The 26,586-nt window shown below is 48.1% G+C and overlaps 1 protein-coding gene and 1 long non-coding RNA gene across 7 annotated transcripts in view; one reads left to right on the forward strand and one right to left on the reverse strand.

Moving 5' to 3' along the window:
* Nucleotides 1-1,200: 1,200 nt before the first annotated feature.
* LOC116579883 lies at nt 1,201-4,279 on the reverse strand. The gene is made up of 2 exons (XR_004281443.1): nt 4,110-4,279; nt 1,201-2,314 (listed from the first exon to the last, which is right to left on the reverse strand). It is a non-coding gene; the product is annotated as an uncharacterized LOC116579883 (long non-coding RNA).
* Nucleotides 3,578-26,586, forward strand: part of MYH14 (myosin heavy chain 14) — a 102,491-nt gene continuing 79,482 nt past the window's right edge. For 2 of the 6 annotated variants that reach the window (XM_032325766.1, XM_032325767.1), the window contains exons 1-2: nt 3,578-3,685; nt 10,766-10,906. In XM_032325766.1, the coding sequence (XP_032181657.1) occupies nt 10,823-10,906 (84 nt within the window). In that variant the 5' untranslated portion in view covers nt 3,578-3,685; nt 10,766-10,822. Of the gene's footprint in view, nt 3,686-10,765; nt 10,907-23,143; nt 23,231-24,885; nt 25,038-25,523; nt 25,757-26,586 lie in introns of those variants that run through there. The other 4 variants (XM_032325769.1, XM_032325772.1, XM_032325773.1 and 1 more) reach the window with 4 other exon arrangements.

The following is a 26,586-nucleotide window of genomic DNA, read 5'->3' on the forward strand; positions in this document are numbered from 1 at the left end:
GCAAGAATCAAAATTGTCTCCAAACACTTCCAAGTGTCCCCTGTGTAACTTGATTGCTCCCCATTGAGGATCACTGATCTAATGTGATCATGCCTGTAGCAGTCAGAATAAAGTGGGGTACGCTGCAGTAACAAACCAGCCCCAACTTCCAGAGACATAAAACAGCAAAGGTCTGCTTTTTACTTACACTCATGATTCTCACTGGCAGCTGAGGACTTCTCTTCCAAATTCCCATAGTCCCCTCTATTAAACTCAGGCCAACCAAGAAGCCACTCTTGGGGGCATTGCTGTCAGTTAGAGGAAGAAGGCAATGGGCTTACTTCCTCCCAGAAACCAGGAGTATTCCTGCTGTCATTTCATTGGGCCAAGCAAGTCACATGACAGGAAGAACAAACTTTCCATGTCCTCCAGAGGAGAGAAAAAAACTAAACATCTGTGAATACCCTATTATATTGCTTCAACATTGGCAGATTGAAATTCATATATTTTACTATATGTTATTTTCACTGTATTTTTCCTTTATCTATTTATTTATAAAGACTATTTATTTATTTATTTATTTATTTGACAGAGATCACAAGTAGTCATAGAGGCAGGCAGAGAGAGAGGAAGGGAAGCAGGCTCCTTGCTGAGCAGAGAGCCCGATGCAGGGCTCAATCCCAGGACCCTGAGACCACTGAGCCATCCAGGCACCTCTGTTTATTTTTTTGACTAGGCTCCACACCCAATGTGGGGCTTGTAATAACTACCCCGAAACTGAGGGTACCATGCTGTACTGACTGAGCCAGCCAGGTGTTCCTCCTTTATTTTTTAATTGATATTTAAAAGTTGATTGATCATGTGTTAATTGATATTTTGAAATTACCTGTACAGATAGGTAACTGATTTTTTTAGGTTATATTATTTGTGAATTCATTTCATCAGGGTAGAGGCTATGAGAAAATTGTTAACATTTTTCAATTTTGAAAATTTCAATTTTGAACTTTTTCAAAAAATGAGAAAAATTGTTTTTAAGGATTTATTTATTTTAGAGAGAGAAATAGAGCAGGGGGAGGGGGAGAAGGGGAGAGAGGGAGGGAGAATCTCAAGCAGACTCCACGCAAAGAGCACAGCCTGATGCGGGGCTCGATCCCATGACCCTGAGATCATGACCTGAGTTGAAATCAAGAGTCAGACACTTAACCAACTGAACCACCCAGGTGCCCCAAGAAATGTTTATTATAAAAAGAGGACATGGCATACCCAGTCACAGTGTGGGACAGATGTTCACCAAAATCTGCATACAGAGACAGGGATTGGCAGACTACAGTCTGCGGGCCAAATACTGTCTATGGCCTGACTTTGGGTGGCCCAGAGCTAAGAATGGCTTTATATTTTTAGAGTTGTAAAAAGGAAAAAAAAAAAGAAGAACTAGAGGAATAAGTGATAAAGAGCATATGTGGCTCCTAAAGTCTAAAATATTTACTATCCAGCCCTTTACAGAAAACATTTAACAACCTCCGGACTAGAATGTTCTTAGCAGCCCTATTGTAATAAACCGAAACTGGAAACCACACAAACACCCATTCACAGTTGGATGAATAAAAAGATAGTGTTGTATTTGTACAATGGAATGCCATCCAGCAGGAGTTGAAAAACTTTTTCTGTTAAGGGCCAGATAGTAAATATTTCCGTCTTTCTGGGCCATATGGTCTCTGCCACGGCCATTGTAGCAAACAGCTATAGATAACTGTGAATGAAGAGATGTGGCGGTGTTCCAATAAAACTTTATTTATAAAATGAGCAACAGGCTGGTTTTGGTCCCCAGGCTGTAGTTTGCCAACCCCTGAGGCACAGAAATGAGCATAAACAATCTACAACATAAGCCCATGTGGGTACATTACGTAAAGCCAAAGGAAAACCGGCCGCACAATTCCCTTTATAGGGAATTCGAGACCAGGAATGTTGGCCTCTATGGTGTTTCAAGTGAGGATGGAGTTGGAGTTTTCTGCTTTTGAATCTGACTTCCCCAGCGTGCTCACTTTGTGATAAAGCCTTGAGCTGTGCACTCAGGAGGCAAGAGCCTCTTTTGTGGGCGTGTTCTTCCAAACAAAGGCTGGCAAGGGCGTTGGCTGGCATGGTCTGCGATCTCCCATGGCAGCTGGTGCACAACAGAGGGGCCCCTGGCCTCTCTCTGGAGGTGGGATCTGACCGGCTTCTCAGCCTCGCAGCTGTTGGAGCTTCTCAGAGCCGCTGATGGAGTGAATTCGACGTGGTGGAAAAATTCTCAGATTCTTAGGAGAACCACGCCTCCCTGACGACTCCCTCTTCATCTCTCCAGTTTCAAACCAAGAAATGAGCAGGGAGAAGAAGAAGAAGAAAAAAAACAAGTTAAAATACCTCGGAGATGCCAAGGGAAATGTCATAAATCTCAGGCGATGAAATTTACATTCATCATTCCTAAGAGAGCGTTGTTAACTCCTCTCCTTCAGGCTGTGACTCTAGTGTCCCCTCCACAGAGAGACCTTCCCTGGGCCACCCAATGGTCGCCTGTGACTATCAGAGGCTGGGAAGAAGCAAGGAAGAGTCCTTTCCTCTGGATTTTGAAGGTGGCATGGCCCCGCCAACACCTTGATCTCAGGCTTCTGTGCTTCCCCAACCATAGGCCTATAACACATGTCTGTTGTTCTAAGCCACCCAATCTGATGGCATTTTTGCATGGCAGCCCTAGGAAAAGGATCCAGTGTGTGTTACCATCTGACTTATTATTTATCTTGTTTATTCTCTCCCCAGTGGGATGTGAAATCCACAAGGGCCAGGATTTGTGTCCATCTTGTCCACTGCCCCCCCCATAGGTGATCAGTTAGTGTTTATCGAATGAATTCGTTTAGGCATTCTAAAAACACAGAGTGAGCACTTTCTTTGTACCGATGCACTGTGGGGTCAGAGGAGGTATTAGGCATGGTTGATACTGCCCTCATCATGCTGAGAGGACAGACCTCTGTCCTGAGAGGACAGTCACAAAACACAGATGAAAGTGAACGGACGCATCTGTAGGAAATGAGCCTGGAGGAGGAGCTCTGTGGGTCAGCAGACAGATTAGTGAGGGTTGTGCAGTGAAGAAACACTATCAGGAGGAACCATGATTTGAGGATTGACAAGTTGAATTATGTCTCCCTAAAATGATACTGAAGCTTTGACCCCCCAGGACCTACGAATGTGACCATATTTGGAGGTAAGGTCTTGGCAAATGATCAACTTAAGGTATGTATTAGGGTGGGAGCTACTCCAATAGGATTGAGGTCCTCGTAAAAAAGGGGAAGGTTGTGGGGCACCTGCCTGGTTCTGTTGGTGGAGCCTCTGACTCTCGATCTCAGAGTCATGAGTTTGAGCCCCATGTTGGGGATAGAGATAGCTAAAGCAGCTGGGGCAGGAGCTTGGACACAGACACACACATACAGAGGGAAGACAACGTGAAGACAGAGAAAACATCATGTTCAAGTCAGGAATGCCTGAAGCCAAAGCTGCCAGAAGCTGGGAGAGATGCCTGGGCCAAATTCTGCCTCAGAGCCTCAGAAAGAACTCACCCAGCCGACATCTTGGTTTTCAGCTTCCAGATTCCAGAACCGTGAGACAAAAACATGTCTGTTGTCTGGGCCACCCAGTTTGTGGAGCTGGTTATGGCGGCTCTAGCGAGCAACTCCAGGTGGGTAAAACTCAGATACGTGGGGAAGAGAAGGTAGCCAATGCTCAGAGGTTGAAAATCTCTGCCTCCGTTGTACTTCCGTTTACTATTCTCAGAGTTCATTTCCTGTCTGTCTGTGTTCTCTCTTTCCTTTGGTCAGCGTTTTATTTTATTTTATTTTTTTAAAAAAGATTTTATTTATTTATTTGACAGACAGAGATCACAAGTAGGCAGAGAGGCAGGCAGAAAGAGAGAGAGAAGGAAGGAGGCTCCCCATGGAGGAGAGAGCCCGATGTGGGGCTCGATCCCAGGACCCTGGGATCATGACCTGAGCCGAAGGCAAAGGCTTTAACCCACTGAGCCACCCAGGTGCCCCTTGGTCAGTGTTTTAAAAAACTTACTGCCACCTGATATTACATAATACATTATATATTTTATTGCTTACTTGTTCATTGTCCATCTCCTCTACCGCCAGGTGAGATCCAGGAGGAAAGAGACTCTCTGTGTTGTCCGTGGTGGTATTCCCAGCATGGAGTAGATGCTCAAAAAAATTCCTGTTGGGACGCCTGGGTGGCTCAGTTGGTTAAACGACTGCCTTCGGCTCAGGTCATGATCCCAGCGTCCTGGGGTCGAGTCCCACATCGGGCTCCTTGCTCAGCAGGGAGCCTGCTTCTCCCTCTGCCTCTGCCTGCCATTCTGTCTGCCTGTGCTGGCTCTCTCTCCCTCTCTCTCTGACAAATAAAAAAAAATCTTAAAAAAAAAAAATTCCTGTTGGATTTTTAAGAATGCAGGCACTGGAGTGAAATGCTGTAGGCTCAGGCCCCAGCTCTGCCCCTTGCTTCTTTCTCTCTGAGCCCATTCCTACATTGGCAAAATCGAGACAATGGTATCAAGAGTGTTAGACCAAGATGTTGTGTGTAAAGTTCTTGCCATACGTGGCTCATTTTCTTTGATCATTTTGAGATCATTTCAGACGTCACCAAAAAAGTTGCAAAAACAATGTGGAGAATTCCCATAATTTCTCACCCAAGTTTCTCCAAAGGTTAACCCCTTACATAACCACAGTAAAATGATCGAAATCATGACACTAACCTTGTAAACTGCCTGTGAACCTACCCACGAACCTTATTCAAATTTCCCTGATATCTCAGTCCTGTTCTTTTTCTGATCTGGGATCTCACATTACAATTAGTTGTTGTGTCTCCTTAGTCTTCTCCAACATGTGATGCTTCTGTCTTTTTTTTGTCTTTCATGACCTTGACCCTTTTGAGGAGTACAAGCCATTTATTTCATAGAATGGCCCTCAGTTTGGATTTGTTTGATGTTTTCCTTATGATTAGATCCAGGTTATGTGCTTTGGGCAGGAACACTGTGGAAGTGATGCCATGTCCTTCTTGGTGCATGACGTCAGAAGGCCCCTGATGTTGGGAGGTCCCGTGACCAATCATATTCATTTTGATTACTTACTGAAGGCACTTTCTAGTGTCTCCTCTGTAAACTTACTATTTTTTACAGTGTTCATTTGATGCTAACTTTATTTATTATTTTTTCCAACACACATTTACTGAGCGCCCACACTAGATGCCCAGGCCCTTTCCAAGAGGTTATGGCAACCAAGATGAGTAAGACTTTTCCCTGCTGGAATGTCACACTCTCATGAGGAAGATTGAAAGGTAGCCAGGATTCACAACGGAGAGAGACCAGTGGGTGATTAAGTTCTTGAAGGGTACGTCAGGGGTACAGGAGGTGTATACTGATCTGTCTGAGGGAGTCAGAGAAGGCTTCCTGGGAGAAGGGATATTTGAGTCGGGTATTTGAAGGATGAATAGGAGTTCACGAGGGAAGGGGGAGAGAATTCTGGGTAATGGGAGCAGTATTTGTGCAAAGATGAAAGCGATTATTTCCGGTGCCAGTTGAAGGGCTGGGATATTGTCCTAGAAGCACTGGGGGGCCATGGGAGGACTGTGAGTAGGGGACGAGTAGGATCAGCTCTGGGTTTATAAAGACCATCTGGTGCCATATGGGGGACAATCCAGAGGGGAGAACCTCGAAACCTGGAAGGGTAAGTGTTCAAGTTGGAGGGAAGGATGGCTGAATTGAGGCTGGGCCAAGAGAATGGTGAGAAGGGCAGGGTGGGGGTGGGCTGCTGGGAGGGTTGAACGAGGAGAGAGACAGTGATGGGGGTGCTCTTGTTATCTAACCTAGATATATGGATATACAGAGAGGCCATTTATCAAGAGGGAGAATACAGGTATTAAAGCAGGTTTGGCAGGAAAGATAATAAACCCCATTTAGTGTAAGTATATGGCACATTTTTTTTTCTTTTTGTAAACGCTACACACAACATGGGGCTTGCACTCAAAACCCCAAGATCAAGAGTTGCATGTTCTTCCAGCTGAGCCAGCTGGGATACCCAATGTGCATGGCATATTTAAGAAAGATTTCCCTAAAAAAAAAAAAAAAAGGAAAGAAAAGGGAAGGGAAGGGAAGGGAAGGAAATGAAGGAAGGGAGAAAGACTTCCTGGATGGTTGGCTCCAAGTGGTATGTGGAAGTTAAGAGTTAATCCCTCTGCAATTTGGGAAAGAAAGGGCTTGGCTGGAGTGTCTTTTTCTCTTGCTCCTCCTCTTTCTCTGAGGATAAACATAAGTCAGATAACATGGTCAAGAAAGTACCTGGCACTCAGTAAATACTCATTAGCTGGCAGTTCTGTGTGTATTTTTTTAACCTAATGAGTACCTACCAAGTGCCAGACTATTATTATTATGGTTGGATGTTTTTTCCCTCATTCTTGCCTCTTCTTTCTTTCTTCTTTTCCTCACCCCCAGTGGTAAGGCTGAGCTGTCTGGCACAATAATGCATCTCTGTCATCTTAGGAAATGCAGTTACTTCTGTAAGAGACGGGTTGATTTCCTGGTAGAACTTACACAACTTTCTGTGATGATCGAAATGCTTATTTGTGCCTTGGAAATGGTAGGTACCAGCCTCGTGTGGCTCCTGAGCTCTTGAAATATGGCTAGCAAGACTGAGGAATTGAAATTTTTTTTTTAAAGATTTTATTTATTTATTTGACAGAGAGATATTACAAGTACACTGAGAGGCAGGCAGAGAGAGAGAGAGAAGGAAGCAGGCTCCCTGCTGAGCAGAGAGCCCGATGCGGGACTCGATCCCAGGACCCTGAGATCATGACCTGAGCCGAAGGCAGCGGCTTAACCCACTGAGCCACCCAGGCGCCCAGGAATTGAATTTTTTTTAAAGATTTTATTTGTTTATTTGTCAGAGAGAGAGAGCGCACACAAGCAGTCAGAGTGGCAGGTAGAGGCAGAGAGAGAAGCAGATTCCCTGCTGAGCAAGGAGCCTGAGGTGGGTCTCGATCCCAGGACCCTGGGATCTGACCTGAGCTAAAGGCAGCAGCTTAACTGACTGAGCCACCCAGGTGTCCCTGAATTTTTTTTTAAGGGTACCGCTGACCCCAACTTGGGGTTTGAACTCAGGACTCAGATCCAGAGTCACACGCTGCAGCAACTGAGCCAGCCAGAAACTCCAGGAACTTTAATTTTCAATTTAGGTTTCAATTGAAACTTGAACAGACTCATGTGACTGGCAGCTACCATGTTGGACAGTGTGACCCCAAAACTAAGGTTCCCTTTCCCCAGGAACTGTAAAAATTTGCCTTGTTTTCCCTAAAGGCACAAAGTCTCAAGGATTGCTGAGGTCGCAGGGGAGTGGGAGCTGAAGAGGGAGAGAAGAATAAAAAAGAGGGGTACATTGGGAACTTCCTGTGTGGGTGTCGGGAGTATAAAGTGAATGAGTCAAATAAAAAAAGGTGGGGTGCCTGGGTGGCTCAGTCATTAAGCATCTGCCTTCCACTCAGGTCATGATCCCAGCGTCCTGGGGATCCAGTCCCACATCGGGCTCCCTGCTCAGCTCCCCCTGCTTGTGTTACCTCTCTCACTGTCTCTCTCTGTCAAAGAAATAAATAAGGCATGTATCCCTCTTGGAATGCAGTGAAAAAAGACCAACAACCTGATTCAAAATATGGGCCAAATATCTGAATAGACACTTCCCTAAGGAGAAATTACAAGTGGCCAATAAGCACATGAAGAAAATGTTCAACATCATTAGTCTTCAAGGAAGTGCAAATTAAAAACCACAGCGAGACACAACACACCCACAATGGCGAATATTAGACAGTGTTAAATGTCACAAGGATGGGGAGCAGCCGGAACTCTCAAACACTGTTGGTGTGAAAAAGAAAAGCATCGCATCTCATCTTATCCCATCACAATGCTATCTAATCATATAATAATATCCAGTAATAATAATAATAATAATAATCTGATAAGAAAGATGTCCACAGTCTAATCTCCAGAAACTGTGAACATCTCTTTATGTGGTAAAAGGGACTTTGTGGATGAGATTCAATAAGGGTCTTGAGTTGGGGCAATTATCTTGGGTTTCATCCTGGATATTATCTTGAGTATCATCACAAGGGTCTTTGTAAGAAGGAATTGGGAAGGTCAGGGTCAGAAGAAGGAAATGTGCTGGCTGAAGCAGATGTTGGAGGGCTGAGGCCATGAGCCACGGGATAAAAGCAGCCTTGAGAAGCTGCAAAGGACAGAGAAACAAATTCACCCTTAGAACCTTCTGGAAGGGGCATGGTTCTGATGGCACCTTGATTTTAGCCCTGTAAGACCCACCTCGGATATCTGACCTCCAGATCTAGAAGGAAATAGATTTCTACTGTTTTAAGTCACTGAGTTTGTGGGAAATTGTCACAGCAACAATGGCAAGCTGCCGCAGTCACCGTGGGGGAAAAGTCTGGCATTTTCTTCTAAATTAAACCCACACCAATTCATGACTCAGAAGTTTCACTCAGGTGTTTCCTCAAGAGAAATAAAAATGTACACCTGCAGAAAGACTGGTGTAAGAGTATTGGAAGCAGGTTTCTTCACAATAGTCCCAAACTGCAAATATGCCGGCTATCCACGAACAGAAAAATGGATAAAGCCATGGGTACATTCATACAGAGGAATAGTACTCAGATCAAATAACTGACTCATACAATAACACGGATGAGTTTCAAAACCATTTTGCAGGGGCACCTGGGTGGCTCAGTCAGCTAAACTGCTGCCTTTGGCTCAGGTCATGATCCCAGGGTCCTGGGATGGAGCCCTGCATCGGGCTCCCTGCTCAGTGGGGAGCCTGCTTCTCCCTTTCCCTTGAACCCTCCACCTGCTTGTGCTCTCTCTCTCTCTCTCTCAAAAAAAAAAAAAAAAAAAAAAAAGCGTCTTGCAGAATGAAGGAAACCAGACACAAAAGATCACCCACACTGGGATTCCATATATAAAAAGATCGAGAACAAACAAAACTCATCAATGGTGATAAAAATCAGGATAGTAGTTGCCTGGAGTGGTGAGGTGGGGACGAAGGTGGGGATTGACAGGGAAGGAGCAAAGGTAACTTCCTGGGGTGTGGAAATGTTCTGTATTTTCTTCTTCTTCTTCTTCTTTTTAAGATTTTATTTTTAAGTCATCTCTATACCAAACATGGGGCTCGAACTCACAACCCCGCGATTGAGAGTCGCACCATCTACCGACTCAGCTAGCCAGGGAGGCACTCCTGCCCTGTATTTTCTAATAGTTGTATATGTATTTGTCCAAAGTCATGGACTGGTATATTTAGGAGCTTTACATTTTACTGTTTGTGAATTCTACCTCCAAAGGGAACCATAAAACGAGAATGAACTGTAGCTAATAAAATGTGTGATGAATTATTTAGAATTAAAGTGTCTGAAGTCTGCGAAGTATTCTAAGGAGTGGCGAGACAGCAGAGTTTCCCAGCTTTGGTACTATGGACACTTAGGGCCAGGTCATTCTTTGTCATGGGGGCCGTCCCAAGCACTGTAGGATGGGGCCTGGCACCTCTCCTCCCCTCCACAGTCCATCACAATAGAAGAGTCTGTTTCCAGACATTGCAAGATGTCCTCTGAGCGGCCTGATTTGTCCCTGGATCAGAACCGCTGAGATAGAGGGAGGGATACATGGATATATTTGTCATAAAATAAATACAGAAAATGCCGAGTGTAGAATGTAGCCAGGGGCTACCCCTGTGTCCACTGGGCACTTCCCCCCCGCCACTGCCTGCAACATTTCTACATGCTTGAGATGTTTCATAGTAAAATATTACGGAACAATGCACATCCCAAGAGCCATCAGCCTTGTTAGTGTCTACCCTAGTGAGAAACAATTGGTCTGTGTTCACAAGAAGGATTCAGTGGGAACATTCATCTTTCCTCTCGTCTCCTTGTTTATAATAGGAAAACCCTGGAAACAGCCTACGTGCCCATCAACCCCCCCACCACCATGGATTGGCTGGAATAAACTTGGATACATCCGCATTGTCGAGTTCTGTGCCCTCGTTTTTGGTTTTGTTTTTAAAGAGAAAGACACGAATGTGCTCACATATCGAGCCCCAGCCGCCGCGGACTTCAGCAACCAGACAAATGTCACGAGGGCCTTTCAGGGCTGATGGCTCTGCCCTGTACCTTGGTCCTCTCTTTCCATTTATCAGAACCCGCAGGACCGTGTGCTAAAAAGGGCGAATTTCCCTGATATAGGTGTCTGTGATATAATTATACATTTGCATATGGATTATACCTCAAAATGCCTGACTTTAAAAAAAACAGCAATGATTCTGTGGAAGAGCTTTTGGGTTTTATTTGCTGGAGGAGGGAAGAACGGGAAGGCAGGGAGGGCAGGTGCGGGAAGGCAGGCTCCCAAGGCTTAGGTGTGGGCCCTGAATGTGCAAATCTCATCTCATGCCACAGTCTGCATGTGAGAAGGGGCAGGGAGGACATCCCAAGGTGAGGGCACTGCCTGGCTTGGGCTGAGGCTTGGAGGTGGGTCCTGGGGCAGGTGTATCTACCACGAGGCTGGAGTGCAGGGAACGTGGAGGCGAGCGGTAGGGGAGGGGACAGGAGGTGATCTGAAACCAGATTGGGACTCTCAGCACTTACAGTTTCTATCCTGTCACCAGGCTGTTAACATATACAGCCTGTCATATATTCGTTAATTATACACCTGCCTTATCTGCTTTCCCAGCCTGTGTTCCGTTCAGGTGGGCAGATGATTCCGGAGGCCTGAGAGACACTGGAGGCTATGCTGGGATCCAAGGAAGGCAAGGTGACCCAATTCAGGTCTGTGCCATTGAGGAGCTCCCAGGCCGGTGGGAGAGACCAGCAGGTGAGCAGGCAATGCCCGCACCTGGGGGAAGAGGCTGCCCATGAGGGGCCACAGCATCATGCGCAGGGCTCCTTACAAGAAATCCTGGAAGGCTTCCTGGAAAAGGAGGCATTGGGGGGTGAGGGGAGACCTTTCCCAATGTCGGGAAGCCCATCTCAATAATAGCAATGATATTAATATGATAATAATAGCTGGCGACATTTATCGAGTATTTGCAACATGCTAGAATCCCTGCACTAAGCACAGGGTAGGAATCAATTTAACCCTCCAGCAACTAGGGTGGATACTCTTAGCATTGTCATGATTCCCCTTTTTGTGGATTAGGAAAATCGAGGCACCGATTGGTTTCTTGCCCTCAGACTATGTGTGTGATGGTTGGGGAGACAGAGTCTCAGTCTAGGGAAATGCATGATTTACCAGAGGCAGCCAAAGGCGCTGGTGGGAACTGAGAGCCGGGGTGACTGCTTCTGGCGGGGGAAGGCTGGGGGTTCTCCAAGAAGAGAGGGACCCCTGAGATGGATCCTTTGTTGATGGGTGTGTGCGAAGCTGGGCACATAGAGTTATGTCATATTTTCAGTTCTTGTCTTGCTGTCCTTTGTCCGTATCCTTGTTTTTCCTTCTTTTTTCTACCCCCACCCTCTCGGTCCACCGGCCCCACTCCTGGACAAACCCAACACGTTGCGTTCATGCCTCTCTGGGTACGAGCTAACACTTGCAAACCAGCCAGTCTGCTTTGTGTAACTCTATCCTCTACATTGATATGAAAGATGCATTTTATCTTTTAAATTGTGCCGTGGGACCCAGTTCTGTTTCTTACTTTTTCCACTCAGCGTTATGTCACCCATTGTCATACGTAACACTGATTTACTGCTTCTAGAACACCTGGGGGAATCCACTCCCTTTTACTTACCCACTCCCCAAGCAGCAGGGCCCGTGGTCGTGATGGTCTCTGTGTTCCCAGTCCCACCCGCAAGGCGGCCTTGGTCAGTTTTGGACACACCTTCGTATATCACCTGAGTTCGAGTTCTGTGGGTACTTGGAAATGCGGTTGCTGGGCTCTGGGATCAGTGCACAATTAATGCCACAAAAGTCCATCTGATCATCTGGGCTGGATCTTGAGGCCCTCACAGCATTTCGCCAGGTAGACAAAGGTGGAGAAGGACCAGTCAGTTCAAAGGATTGAGCAAAAACTGAGTGTGTTCGAGGGTCAGGAAATTACAGGTGGACCTCCTGGAGGTATGGGACCTGTGGCAGATTAGCCCATCATAAATACCTGACTGGTCGGTTTCTTTCCTGAAAAGGAAACTAGGATTGTTGTGGGTGGCAGTTTGGCAACATGTATGAAATGCTTAGCTGCTTTATATGCTGACTCAGTGATATCTGTGCATGTGCATGAAGAAGCAGGAAGGGTGTTTGCTGGATTGTCATTTGTAGAAGGGCACGACGGAAGACCATGGAAAGCCCCTTTCGGAAACAGGTCAATGGTCCTACAGACTGATGTTGGAATGCCATGCAGATGTGAAAAAGATTAGAGTGAACTTAAATATAGGGGTCCAGAAAGTTCCCCACGACATATTGTTAAATAAGAAAAGTAAGTTCTGGGCACCGTGGGTGGCTCAGTCAGTTAAGCATCTGCTTTTGGCTCAGGTTGTGATCTTGGCATCCTGGATTGAGCCCCACATCGGGCTCTCTGCTCAGCGACCAGTCTGTTCCCTCTGCCTCTGTGATCTCTCTTGCTCTCACTCTCTCTCAAATAAGTAAACACATGAATATCTTAAAAAACAAAAAGAACAGTAATTGCAGTATACCAAGTATGATCCTATTTCCTAAACACAAGAAATCACAGGAAATATTTTTCAGTTACTTGTTTATCTATCTATATAAATCAGAGGGTGGCAAACTTTTCCTGTAAAGTATATAATAGTAAATATTTACATCTTCGAGCCTTGTATAATCTCTAGCAAAACTCCTCAGCTCTGCCCTGGTGGCGTGGAAGCAGCCATAGATGCATCAGGCAATGAGCGTGGCTTTGTGCCAATAAAGCTTTATTTACAAACACAGGTGGGGGCTCCCAGATGTCAATAAATAGTATGTGTTTTTGGAAGAGTACACACCAAAATATTATGAGGTGATCCATCTGAAAGGGGACCTGGGAAGGAAGGTGCAGGTCAAAGGAAACATTACCCTCTTACTTGAATTTTTTCCCACCTTGCGTAATTAAAATTGTTTTAATCTGAAAAGGAAATAATGTGTAAAAATCAGCTTCAGTGGCCTTTTCTCCCTTCCTGGTTATAAGGTCATGATTTTTGTTTTAGAAAATGCAAGCAGCCTGTAAAAGTAACCAGGAAGCAAAAGTTTCCCATCATCTTACCAGCTTGAGCAGAATTTCTTTTTTTTTAAGTTTATTTATTTATTATTCTGTATTATAAATCAGCATAGGCTAAAAGAGATCAAGTAAAATACAGAGCACACAGAAAATAAGTTTATTTATTTATTATTAGTAATCTCTATATCCAACGGGGGCTTGAACTCAGGACTGTGAGATCACAACAGTCATATGCTCTTTCAACCGAGCCAGCCAGGCACCCCTTGAACAGAATTTCTTTTTTCTTCCTTCCTTCCTTGCTTTTTTTTTATAGTCATGTTTTCTTTTGAAGATTTACTCATTTATTAGAGAAAGAGAGTGCTAGTGAGTGGAGGGAAGGGCAGAGAGAGAGAGAGAGAGAGAATCTTCATTATTTTTTAAAAATGATTTTATTTTATTTATTTATTTGAGATTGGGAGAGAGAGTGAGCAAGAGAGAGCACAAGCCTAGGAAGGGGCAGAGGGAGAGGGAAAAGCAGACTCCCTGCTGAGTGAGGAGCCTGATGCAGAAATCCATCCCAGGACCCTGAGATCATGACCTGAGCCAAAGGCAGACACTTAACTGACTGAGCCACCCAGGCATCCTTAAGCAGAATTTCTTAAAGGGTTTATTTCAATCACGCAACAGATATTTACGGAACACTCACTGTGTGCAAATGTCAGGTGCTGGGAACAGAGCAGTAAACGAAGCAGAGTCCACACCCTCTGTAGGGTGGTATTTTACAGTCAAAGACAGACAGACAAATAACAAACACAGTAAATAAGTAAATGATATAATATGTTGGAAATAAGTAAATTATATAATATTTTTTCTAAAAACAGAAACAGGGGCGCCTGGGTGGCTCAGTGGGTTAAGCCGCTGCCTTCGGCTCGGGTCATGATCTCAGAGTCCTGGGATCGAGTCCCACATCGGGCTCCCTGCTCAGCAGAGAGCCTGCTTCCCTCTCTCTCTCTCTGCCTGCCTTTCCATCTACTTGTGATTTCTCTCTGTCAAATAAATAAATAAAATCTTTTAAAAAAAATAAAAATAAAAAAATAAAAACAGAAACAGGACAGCAGGTGAAAGAGATCGGGGCTACCTGGGGGCTGGTATGCTATTAAACAAAGTGGCCAGGGTCTCATTGCCAAGGTTACATTTAAGCAAAGACTTGAAGGAATAGAGGGAGTGAGCCATGGGGATTCTGGGAGGGGACACAGCCTGTGCAAAGGTCCTGAGGTGGGAGCATACTAGGTGTGTCCAAGGAACAGCAAGGAGGTATGTATGGAGTAGAGGGAGTAAGGTGGAGAGGGAGGGAGGTGAGATCAAGGAGGGGAGGGGGCTGTATCCTTCTGGGTCTTGTGGTCAAGGTAAGCACTTTGTTTTTACTTGGAATGAGCTGGGAATAACTGGAGGGCTCTGAGAAGAGAAGGGGCATGAGCTGACCTAGGGAATAGCCCAAGGGAGGCAAGTTGCTGAAGCAGGGAGACCAGAGAGGAGGTGACTGCAGGGGTCCAGGCAGGAGACAATGGCAGGTTAGTTAAACTGGAGCAATGGCAACAAGGGGTCAGACTCCGGATACATTCCAAAGGTCAAGTCGACAGTCCCTGCGGCTGGACTGGATGGAGGGGTTAAGGAGAAGAGAGGAATTAAGGATGATGTCAAGTGTTTTGGATTGAGTGTGATCTAGAACCACACTCAAGGGGCCACGAGATCTCCTGGGAATTTGTAAAAATGCATATTCCCAGGCCCTTCCCAGATCTCCTTAGCTGGTGTGTCTGAGGTGGGGCCCAGGAACCTGCCTTCTGAGTGAGCTGTCCAGGGTGCAGACTGGGGACTGGTGACCCCGAGGTCATGGTAGTGGGTCCCTCTTGGGGGCGGGGGGTCTACTCAGGAACAGAGTATCAGTGGATGAGAGGCTCCCTGCTCCCAGCCAGGATTCCTTCCTCTGCGACATGGGGCCATCGACAGAGCCCGCCTCCCAGCGCTGATGTGCCATCTGAATGAGCTCATGTGTATAAAAGATTTAAACTGGAGCCGGTGTATACAGGCTCCCAGGAAAGGGCAGCTATAATTAGCACCCTCTTCCAGAGACATATGTACTTGGTAAAGGATGAAATTGATCATAAACAAGTCACGGTTTCTGGCAGATCCTAGCACACCTGGCTCCATGTTGGGGAACACAGGGACAAGGTGCTAAATCGGATCCAGTCCGGGCCTTCCAGAGTTCCCAGTCTTGAGGTCCAGGCAGTGCCAGCCCCAGATGGGATGACCCAGGGGAGTCAGAGTAGGACAGGGGAGGGGCGGAGCTATGGGACCCCAGAGTGGGAGCAGGAGGTCCTGGAAGGGCTGTCTGACTGGCGGTGAATACATGAGTTCTAGGCAGGTAAGGTGGCCCAGAGAAGAGTGCTAGGGACATTTGTAAAGGCTAGAGATGCCTAGAATATTTGTGTGAGTGTGATGGGCTTAAAAAGCATCAGAGCAGTATGGTTACGTGCATGAACTTTCGAGTCAGGCAGCCTGAGTTTAGATCCCAGCTCTGCCCCTTTCTAGCTGTGTGATCAGGGGCAAGTTTCTTCACCTCTCCGTGCTTTAATACCCAAACCTGTATTGGTTCTCTATCTGTGCATAACAAATGATCCCCCAATGGACAAAACTACATGACTTAACACAACACACATTTGTAATCTCATGGTTTCTGTAGGTCAGGAAACAGGAAATTATGTAGTAGATTTTTTTAGAAGACGAATAGACACCCAATATTATCAGGGGTACGTGTGGTTTGGAAGGGAGATGTAGGATGCTGGTCAGGTGAAATGTTATCCTAATGTTTGATTCCCTCCCCCCATCTTATGTAATTAAAGTAGTTTTCACTTGAAAAGAAAATAATGTTTTTTAAAAATAGTTGTAGTGGGCGCCTGGGTGGCTCAGTGGGTTAAAGCCTCTGTCTTCGGCTCAGGTCATGATCCCAGAGTCCTGGGATCGAGTCCCACATTGGGCTCTCTGCTCAGCAGGGAACCTGCTTCTCCATCTTTCTTTGCCTGCCTGTCTGCCTGCTTGTGATCTCTCTATGTCAAATAAATAAATAGAAAAAAAAAAATAGTTGTAGTGATCCTCTGCTTCAGGGACTCCCACAAAGTCATAATCAAAGCGTTGCTGGGAGAGCACTCATCTCATGGTTCAGCTAGAAAGGGTCAGTCTGTGCTCGTTCTCATGGTTGTTGGCAGGATTCAGCTTCTTTCAGGCTGCTGGCTAGAGACCAACCTCCCTTCCTTGCCCCTCGGCCTTAAATGTGGCCACTTGCTTTGTCAAGACCACCTGGAGAGAGTCAGCTAGCAAGATAGAGGTCCCAGTATTTTAAAACCTCAGTATGAAAGTGACATCCCATCACTTCGGCTGTATTCTGCAAGTTAGAGAAATTTCTCTCGTTTATAGCAGGGAGAGAAACAATAGAATCTGACTCTCGATGCTTGCTGGGAGTTAAATGATGCAACATATAAGTATAAGAAAGCATTTAGGATGCCTAGGACATAACAAGTATCATAAAAATATGAACAGTTATTATCTGGCCAGGCAGGAGGAGTCAGAAAGGCCTTCTCAGAGGAGGGAATTTTTGAGAAGTATAATAGGAGCTCGGCAGGTGACAGAAGTCATACATCCATTCATTTTCTTAGTCAACAACGTTCTTGTGAGGCATCATGTTTTCCAGATATTGTGCTGGGAGATCCCAGGAACCCAACATATCTCACCTTGACCATTGTGGAGATACTGGTATCAGGGACATTGGCCAAACCCAAGACTTGTCCTCTAAAGTCTCCAAGCTGATAGAGGAGGCAGAGAGGGATACAATCCTGGGTGATCCGGGCAGCAACACAAGAAGGAAGCGAGTAGGTGAGGACTCTGAGAAGGTTGGCATTGAACAAGGGCCTTGTTTGGCTGTCTGATTCCTTCCATTTGCTGAAGCCCAGAGAGGGAAAGGCAGTTGCCCAAGATCACACAGCATGGAGGAGTCTATGGATCCAGGACTCTGGGTATTTTGAGGACCAGGTGAGATGCAAGATATACAGACCTGCCTCTTTGGAGGCCCTTCACTCAGAGACACCCAACACATGCAAGTCCCAGATTCAGATCTGTACATCCCCCCACAGACAGCAATGTTGTCAGAGTCATCTGACTCTAGACTTTATACCTCCCCATAGACACAGTATACACCTCTGGAGACCCTCCTCACTTCATGTACCAGTGGGATGCTGGCTATGATGGGAACACAGACATGACTTGGAGTCAGGTCCAGCTCTAGAGGGGCTGCTGGGTCTGCGAAGCTACCAGCAGACAGATCGTTCTAACCGAGTGTGATCAGAGCATCAATATGAGGGAGAGGATATGGTGGCCAGGCAGAGGGTGGGAGTGGAGTGAGACTAGGGAGCCTTTTTCTTTCTTTTTTTTAAGATCTATCTATTTATGGAGGGGAGAGCAGAGGGAGAACATCTTCAAGCTGACTCTCTGGTGAGCATGGAGCACAGAGCTTGATCTCACCATCCCAAGATCATGACTTAAGTCAAAACCAAGAGTCAGACACTCAACTGACTGAAAAACCCAGGTGCCCTGATTAGGGAGCCTTTTATACACCCAACAAAGACTGGGCCTTGGGAAGTTGGCCTGGAGTTCCTGGAGTAGAGAGATGAAGAGAAGGAAGAACAAGCAGAAGGTATAGCATATGCAGAGGTACGGGGGCATGAAAGACCATTTATTATCCATCCATCTGTCCATCAGTCCATTCATTCATCTGTTGGTCCATTTATGCATTAATTGATTCTTCCATCCATCTGCCCATTTATTTATTGATTGATCGTGTATACACTCCATTCATTCATTTATCCCCCCCATCCAGTTATCCATTTCCTCATTTATCCATTTATTTATTTGCTCATCCAATTATTCATTTATCCCATCAGTTACACACCTGTCCATTCATTCATTGACTCAGAGTACCAACTGTCCCATCATCCTTCTATTCCAAATGTTACCACCTCAAGAAACCTTCCCTGACTCCCTTGCTAAAAATAGCCCAGGCCCATGCCTTCTTGCATCCTCTTTGACTTTTTCTTCATAGCCCTTCCTTACCCTGATTTGCCAATGTTCTCTATAGTTATATGTTTGCTCGTTCAGTCTGTGTCTACCACCAGAACACACTCATTTATTCAGCGAGAGTGTATTGAACATCTCCTGTCTGCTAGGCTCTGTTGTAGGCACTGGGGATGGCAGAGGGCAAGACGGACAAAAACCCCCACCAGCACGGAGCTGACATTCTAGTTGGGGGCATCAGAGAATAAATAATGAATGTAATAAGCAAACTACTGGCAGGATGGAGGATACTATGGTGAAAGGAAGGAAGGAAGGAAGGAAGGGAAAGGGAAAGGAAAGGGAAGGGAAGGGAAGGGAAGGTAGGAGAGGAGAGGGGAGGAGAAGGGAAGGGAAGAAAAGGGAAGGAAGGAAAAAGAGAGAAAGAAGGAAGAAAAGAAAGAATAGGCTGAGCAGGTGAGAGGTATCAGGAGTCCAGGGGGAAAAGTGCTCAAAAATGTCCTCACAGAGAAGGTAGTATCTGAGCAAAGACTAGAAAGAGAGGAGGGGGCCACATGGTTAGCTAGGGGAAGAGCATACCAGTAGAGAGAATGGCATATGCAAAGACCCTGAGGCAGGGCTGAGTAGGGTGTGTTTGGAGCAAAGGAAGCCATGGAGAGATGGCAGGAGATGATGTCAGAGAGGGGACAAAGGGGGCCAGATGGTGTAGGGCCTGTGGGCCCCGGTGAGGACTTTGCTTCAACTGAGTGAGACTGGTGCCAGGGGTGGATTTTGAGCAGAGGAAGGATGGGATCTAACTTAGGTGTGAGCAGTTTCTCTCTGCCTGTGTGTAGTAGATCGTGCTCTGAGTTCTATGAGGGCTGGGATTACGTCCCTGTAACCTCCATTTCCTCTGCTTCCAGAACAGGGGTCTGCAAACTCTGGCCCACAGGTCAGATCCTCCCACATCCTGTCTGTGTAAGCAAAGATTTAGGGAAACACAGCCAGACACATCATTTACGCATTATCTACTGCGGTTGACCTGCTGTAAGGGCACCAAGTGTTACAGCAGAGATGACGTGACCCTCAAAGCTGAAAATATTTACTGTCTGGCCCTTTCCAGAAGAAAAGTGTGCTGACTCCTGCTTTAGAATAGGCCTGGCACATAGTAGGCGCTCAGTAAATATTTGCGGTTGCAGAACTGGACCCGTCATTCATCTTTGACCCTCAAGAGGCCGCCAGCATGCCCTTGTCTCAGAGCTACTTCTAGCTCTGAGTCACATGCAGGAAAACAACAGCCCAGCAACCAAAAATAAAATACTGGAACCATTCAGACAGATCCTTACCACAGAGAGAAAAGGTCCCAGGCAGGATTATAGTCAGGACCCATTGTACATTTAGCATGCTCTTTGTCCCTTCTTTTTTCACTAGTAAGACTTGGAACACCGTGGCTCTTGGTGTTGGCTCAGGTTGCCATCTCAGGGTTGTGAGATCGAGTCCCACCGGCTCCGTGCTCAGTGGGAACTCTGCTTGACACTCTCTCTTCCTTTCCCTCTGCCCCTCCCACTGCTTGCTTTCTAAATAAACAAACAAACAAATAAATATATAACTCTTTAAAAAGTAAAAAAAAAAAAATCAATTAAAAGAGAAAGTAAAACCGCTATTCCCCCTAGGCACAGGAGCTGCTCCCCCAATTTTTTTTCTGGTTCAGTCAGTAAAGCATGTGACTCTTGATCTTGGGGTTGTGAGTTAGAGTCCCACATTGGGTGTAGAGTTACTTAAAAATAAAATCTTACCAAAAAAGTCCCCCTAGATTCTCTTCCATAGAGCAACCCCCTCGCTGGTTCTCCTGTCTCCTCCCCTCTCAGCTCCAACATTTTACTTTGGTCCATGAACTTAGCTCCCTGATGACTTTTATCCCACACCTGTGCTGCCCATTATTCAGATTCTGCATAACAAGGCAAGTATGAATTAAGAATAATAAGGTCTCTGCCGGCCTGCGGAAATCCCTCTCTTTGGGAACTTGGAATGCTTCTTTGTTCCCATTTCCTTTTTCCCTGATACATCCATCCTGATATTCTATCACCCCTACTTTCTGAGTCCCCTCTGTAGTACAGCTTTTGCTATACCCACAGTAGAGTCATATCTGGCCCCTGACAGCCCTAGGCTCACAACTTAATGGGAACAATTCTAGTGCGGGGTGGAGATGGATGCCTGGTGGAGATGCCTTGACTGTCAAGGGAATGAATTTGGGTTTTCTCCTGAGGACCCTCAGTGGCAGACTTGGAATGGAAGACAGATGGAGGGCTCTGAATTGGTTTCCTGGGTCCCGGCCACTCTCCTGTAGTTTCATAGAGTGATTCATATTCCAAGCACAGGAGCCAGACTGCTTGGGTTCAAATCTGGGCTCTGATGATTTCTAGCTATCCAATCTTGGGCTGCCTTCTCTCAGTGTCCTCATCTGTAAAATGGGTATGACACTAGTACCTAATACTTAGAGTTTAATACAGTAATACATTTAATACAAATATATTAATACATTAATATACTTAGCACTGTGCCGGGCACATAGTAAGTGCTAAATATCTATCACCAGCTATTAAAGTGCTCACTTAGTACAGGCATGCAGCTCACAGAACATCCTCAGCAAAAGGAAGCTCATTATTACCAGTCAGTGATGTCATCCATTACCCTACAGATTGAGAACTAAAGACATCTCCAATTTAGACCCTTAGTGGGAATAATGACATCACCAGTTGCCAGGTAGATTTAACCCTCACCGGCATTGATGACATCACCAGTCATCAGGCAGAATATGTTTAGAATGCGAGTGCCAGAGCCTTTCCTGTTTGAATTTCTGTGGTGTCCCAGTTCACACATTCTTCCCTGGGGCCCATAAGTACACAGGTTTTCATCTGTGTACTTAGTACTTAGTACTTAGGACATCTGTGCCTTAGTTTTCTATCAGTCAAATGGGGATAATGGCCTTTGCCATTGCCAAGTAAATGCATTGGGTGTTGGATGCTTGCTCCTATATCTGTCACCCCAACTCCATCTCCTCTTCCTGCATCTTTGATCCCTGTCTCTTACCTCTCAACCTTTCCCTTTCTCTGGCTTCTTTCCCTCGTGGTAGACATTCTCTCTCTCTGTTGTTGTTTCTCTCCTGCATGCTATCAGAAGGGTTTGTAGGGCAATGAGTAACAACTGTAATAATAATTACTGTTTATTCAACCCTTTCCTGATGTCAGCTGCACACTAGCTTTTTGCATGCATTAATTCATTTAGTTCACACAATGCAAGGATTTGTTACTATGGATTCAACAAAACCTTGAGCGCCTACTGTATGCCAAGCCCTGAGGATCTAGCACTGAACAATACAAAGACCCTTGCCTTCTTGGGACTTATATTCTGGTGAGGAGACGGATGATACACAGATAAATGCATAAATACTTCCAGTGCTATGAGGAAAAACAAAGCAAAGTCAGGGGAGAGAGTGACAAGGGGAATTGGTTTATACAGAATTATCAGGACAGGCCTGCTGAAGCAGGTGACATTGTAGGAAACCTGACATTGGAGGAGAGGCAGATATTCATGCAGAACCCGGTTTGGCGTGGGGTGGGGGGAGAGAAGAAGGATTCCTGCTGGAAGAAACAGCAAATGCAAAGGCCCTGAGGCAGGGCCATGCATGGGGAGTATTTATGGAACTGAGGAACACCCAGGAGGCCAGGGTGGCTGGAGAGGAGTGACAGGGAGAGAAGAGGGAAGTGAGATCAGAGAGGGCCCGAGGTGACACATCACACAGGGCCTTATGGGCCACAGTGAGATCTTCAGCTTTTACTGAAATGGAGCCGTGAAGCACAAGTTTCTGAGCAGAGGAGGGGTACAGTCTCAATACAATTTGACAGGCCACCCCAGCTGTTCATTCCTTCAGGAGCTTTGGTACACACCCATAAAGCGGGGACACGGCTCAGAAATCAACCATGCAGGGCTTTCCAGCAACAGACTAGCTTCAGAGGTGGGCTCCACCTCAGGGTTCAGTGGGGCCTTTGCTTTGTGAACTTGGAAAGTCATCTGTCTTTACCTGAGCCTCAGTTTTCCCATCTGTAAATTGGGAAGCATTAACTACCATTTGGGTATATCATGGTGGTTAAGCGCACGAGTTCTGAAGTCAAATTTGGCAGGATCCAAGCCCTTGCTCTGCCACCTGCCAGCTCCGTGCCTTTCGACAATTAACACCCTCTTTCTAAGCTTGGGTTTACCTCATCTGGAAGATGATGATCTTAATTCCAAGGGGTAGTTGTAAGTATTAAATGAGATCATGCAGGTAAAGGGCTTAGCATAGCTTCTGGCATGCATTGGGCACTCAATAAATGATCATTATTATTACCGACGGTATCGCCCACACCTCCGAGAGAGGGCCTGGTACGCGGTCGGAGCTCCACAAAAGTGAATTCTCTCTCCCGTCTCTCCTGCCCGCCGGCTCCCGAGGGACCCAGGCATTCCGGCCTCCAGCTGCCCCCCCACGCCGGCCCTCACAAAGGCCCCCATTCATGCTGCACGCACAAAGCGGTGCATTCACCGGTGTCCCTCGGGCGGGCCTCCCGCCCCCGGCCGCCCCCCGCAGCTCGCCATTGGTTGCCTCCCCTGCCCGTCAGGCATGGGGTCCTGCCCACGACCGCGCTGCCTGGCTCCGCACTCCGGCGCCGTTCTTTTCCCACGGCTGGCACACTCCGACAACTTCTGATTGGTCCGGCCCGCCAGCCTCTGATCTTGATTGGTGGTAGCATCCCCCACAGGCGGGGCCGTATTTTGTCGCAGCGGGGGCCGATTGGCCCCTGCCGTGCTCATGTGGGCGGGGCTCTCCTGGTGGGCCCGCCCCTCTCTCTCCCCAGGCCGAAGCCTCAGGACGGCCCTGGAAGCCGGTGAGTGCCTGGGGCTCGCAGCCCGCCGGAGGTGGCGGAGCGGGACTGGGCCTGGGGAGGTTGGAGCCTAGGGACCTCGGACAGGAGCCCCGAAGGCCGGCGCAGGCGGCTGGGGAGAAGCGGTGACGCGGCCACTCACCTTGGGCACTCAGCGGGACAGCGGCGGGGTGGGGGGGGGCGGGGCGTCTACACTCACCCCCAACTCGAGTTCCTACTGTGTGAAAGGCCGGGTCCGGGTCCTCCCTGGGGGTCCCGGGCCTATTCCGCAGACGAGGAAACTGAGGCTCGCTTTGGGACCTTGGACGCTCTAATACCTGAGTCATGGCTTTCAGCCCTCCGCCTCCAGATAACGTGTCTCGGTTCTCACGTGTAAAAATTGTAGCCCAGAGACAGGGGTCACGACTTGCAGAGACAGAAGGGTAGGGAAAGACATATTTGAGCACTTATCATGTACTCGGGCGCTTTTATTTTTACAAGTAAATTTATATTAACTCGAGAGGGGTTATTCTGTACCCATTTTACAGGGAGGGGAAAACTGAGGCTGAACAGAGGCAGTGACTGAAGAGAGACGGGGTTGCGACTAACACTTTGGAGGCTGTGTGCTGGGTCCCTTAACCTTTTTAATCTCATAATAGTCCGCTAAGGACGGCTGTGGCCCTGTGGTGGAGATGGGGAAGCAGGTTCGATAGAGTTAACCAACGAGGAAGAGGAAACTGATCCCTTTGAGTACCCAGATTCCTCTTTAGAATGATATAAAACGGTATGAGCTTGAATCCCAGCTCTCCCTCTTACTGACTGTGCCCTTCAGCGCATTACTTCCCCTCTCCGTGCCTCACTTTCCTCGTTGGACAAATGGGGAGGGTGATCGTCCCCATCATATTGTTTTTTGTTTTGTTTTGTTTGACAGAGAGAGACAGACAGACAGCACAAGCAGGGGGAGCAGCAGAGGGAAAGGGAGAAGCAGACTCTCCGCTGAGCAGGGAGCCCCAGGCGGGGTTTGATCCCAGGACCCTGGGATCCTGACCTGAGCTGAAGGCAGATGCCTAACAGCTGAGCCACCCAGGTGCCTCTCACATTGGTTTTTGAGACCATTCTATGAATTAAAACCCGGAGAGCTGTTCTAAACGTAGAAAAACACTGGCACAGATTAGAGGCGCTTACCCCTCCCTAGTTCTCATTCCACCTATGAGAAAACCGAAGCTCTGGAGGCCAGAATAACACTTTGTGGTCTTCTTTGGTACTCTGAATACTCTCTGTGGATTGTGTTGTCCCATTTCTGGCGTTATGGAAACTGAGGCTCAGAAAGATCAGATGATGTCGCGAGGCACTGCTTGTTTATTAAGCACTGGGCTGGGGGCCTTTTCTCCCACGTCATCTTATTAATTTCTTTGGCCGCAACTCACTCAGAGGAAAGCTGAGGCCCAGAAAGCTTGAGCGGGATTCGAACCCCGGAGTCTTCAGCCCTCTCCGCTGCGCGTGTCCTTGGTTTTAGCCTCCCGGGAGGAGGAGGGGCGCCTGGGGCTGCCACTGCAGCCCACCTTTCAGAGGACTCTTCCGTCCACCCCCCCCCCAATCCTCCTGTGAAGGGCTTTAGCAGCTCCAGGACCCGCCCCCTTCCCCCCCCCCCCCCCCCCCCCGAGCCGGGCAGGTGCTGAGTGACATCAGAGCTGGGCTCCCTCCGGGTGACGCGACGTGGCCCCGCCCCGCGCTGGACCGCGGAGGTAGTCGCACCTGAGAGCTCAATCGGCCTGGGGATTCCGGTGCCCCCTCCCCATCTTCTGGATTCCCGCACGGCCGGCGGCCCCAGGTAGCCCCGAGGATTCGCGGATTAAGGGGGCGGCCACAGGGCGCTTGGGTCTCCGGGAAGTGGGGGTTGGGCGCTCGAATTCCTGGATCTGAGGAGGGGAGTTGGGGGCCAGGAATCCCAGGTCTGAGTGAGGACAGCACTGGGAGCCTGGGCTTCTAGGCCTTGAGGGACAAAGGCACTGGGACCGGGATACTGGGTCTGGGGGGCCCGACTCCTGGTCTTGAGGAAGGAGGGGGCTGGAGGCCCGCATTCCTGGGTCTGAGAGAGGAAGGGCTGGGTGCCCTGACTCCTGGATCTGAGGGAGGAGGGGGCTGGGGGCCGGACCCCTGGGTTTGAGGGAGGAGGGGCTGGGGGCTCAGATTTCCGGGTCTGGCCACTGAGGGGACTCTTGAATACTACTAGCACTAGGCTGAGGTCAGAGGGCTGGATGCCAAGGGCCCAGCCCCTGCCCCAGGGGCGGATCCCTGGCTCCTTTTCCTTTTCCAGCCCAGCAGTCTCTGCCCCTCCCAGGGCAGGTGAAAGCACCTGTCCCGGTGACAGTAATGAGCCCAGGCAGAGGTGATCCTGCCGGCTAAGGAGGGCGGGGCTGCCGGAGGGGCTCAGCCATTGGGAGCCAAGGCCTGCGCACCCCCCCCCCCCCCCGCACCCAATCAGGGCTGTTGTCAGTCCTCAGGATTTGGATGTCCGGTCATCCTCACCTCTAGCCCAGCTGCCCTAAGGTGAGGGGGTCCCCGGGCTCATGGGTCCAAGGGAGGAGGGACTGGGGGCCCAGAATCCTGGCTCTAGGGAGGGGAGGCATAGGGCCTGCGGATTACAAAAATTCCCAAACCTTTCCTGGTCAAAGGCCACAGACTGGAGAGGGAAGTTGGTGGGTGGGGTAGGGTGAGGGTAGGGGCAAAGTCCCGGGGATGGGGCTTGGCTCTGGGTGGATCAGGGCTGCACTGAAGGCCGGTGGTTAGCCTTGGCAATTGGGAGCCTGGGGAGTGGGGGTGTGTGTGTCGGGGGGAGAACCTTGCTGCTTGAGGGCAGAAGCCATCCGTTTGAGGCCTGAGATCGCCAGGACCAAGGGCTGGGGCTTGTGTAGGGGCTATGGGTGAAAGTGGGATGTGTGGTGTGCAGGCGAGTTTCCAGGTGGGAGAGGCTCTGAGGGAGAGCCAAGAGCCTGATGGGACAGATGTGGGGATGTCTCAGGGGGAGCTGGGTGTGTGGGTACGTTGGAGGTGGGGGTCCTGGAGGGCAGAGGCAGAAACATTGAGTGGGGGAGACAAAGATTCGGGTATTCCTGTGACTCGTACAGATGTTTGCAGTGGGAGGGGAGAATAGAGGCAGACTTCTTCAGGAACAGGGCACAGGCAGGGACAGAGAGGGCATTTGTCGTGACTGGTGCTTAGACTGCCCTGAAATTGGTGTGGGCTATTTGCTGCTGCTCTTTGGGGCCTTTGAGGGCCAGGAGGGGTCTAGCCCATTCTGGCTCACCCTGTGCTTCCCTTACAGTACACAGGTCACACCGGGTTGTGGCCGACTGAGACTAGAGGTGCCTCACCCCCAG

Source organism: Mustela erminea, chromosome 19 (genome assembly GCF_009829155.1).
Source record: "Mustela erminea isolate mMusErm1 chromosome 19, mMusErm1.Pri, whole genome shotgun sequence".
Classification (NCBI taxonomy): Eukaryota; Metazoa; Chordata; class Mammalia; order Carnivora; family Mustelidae; genus Mustela; species Mustela erminea.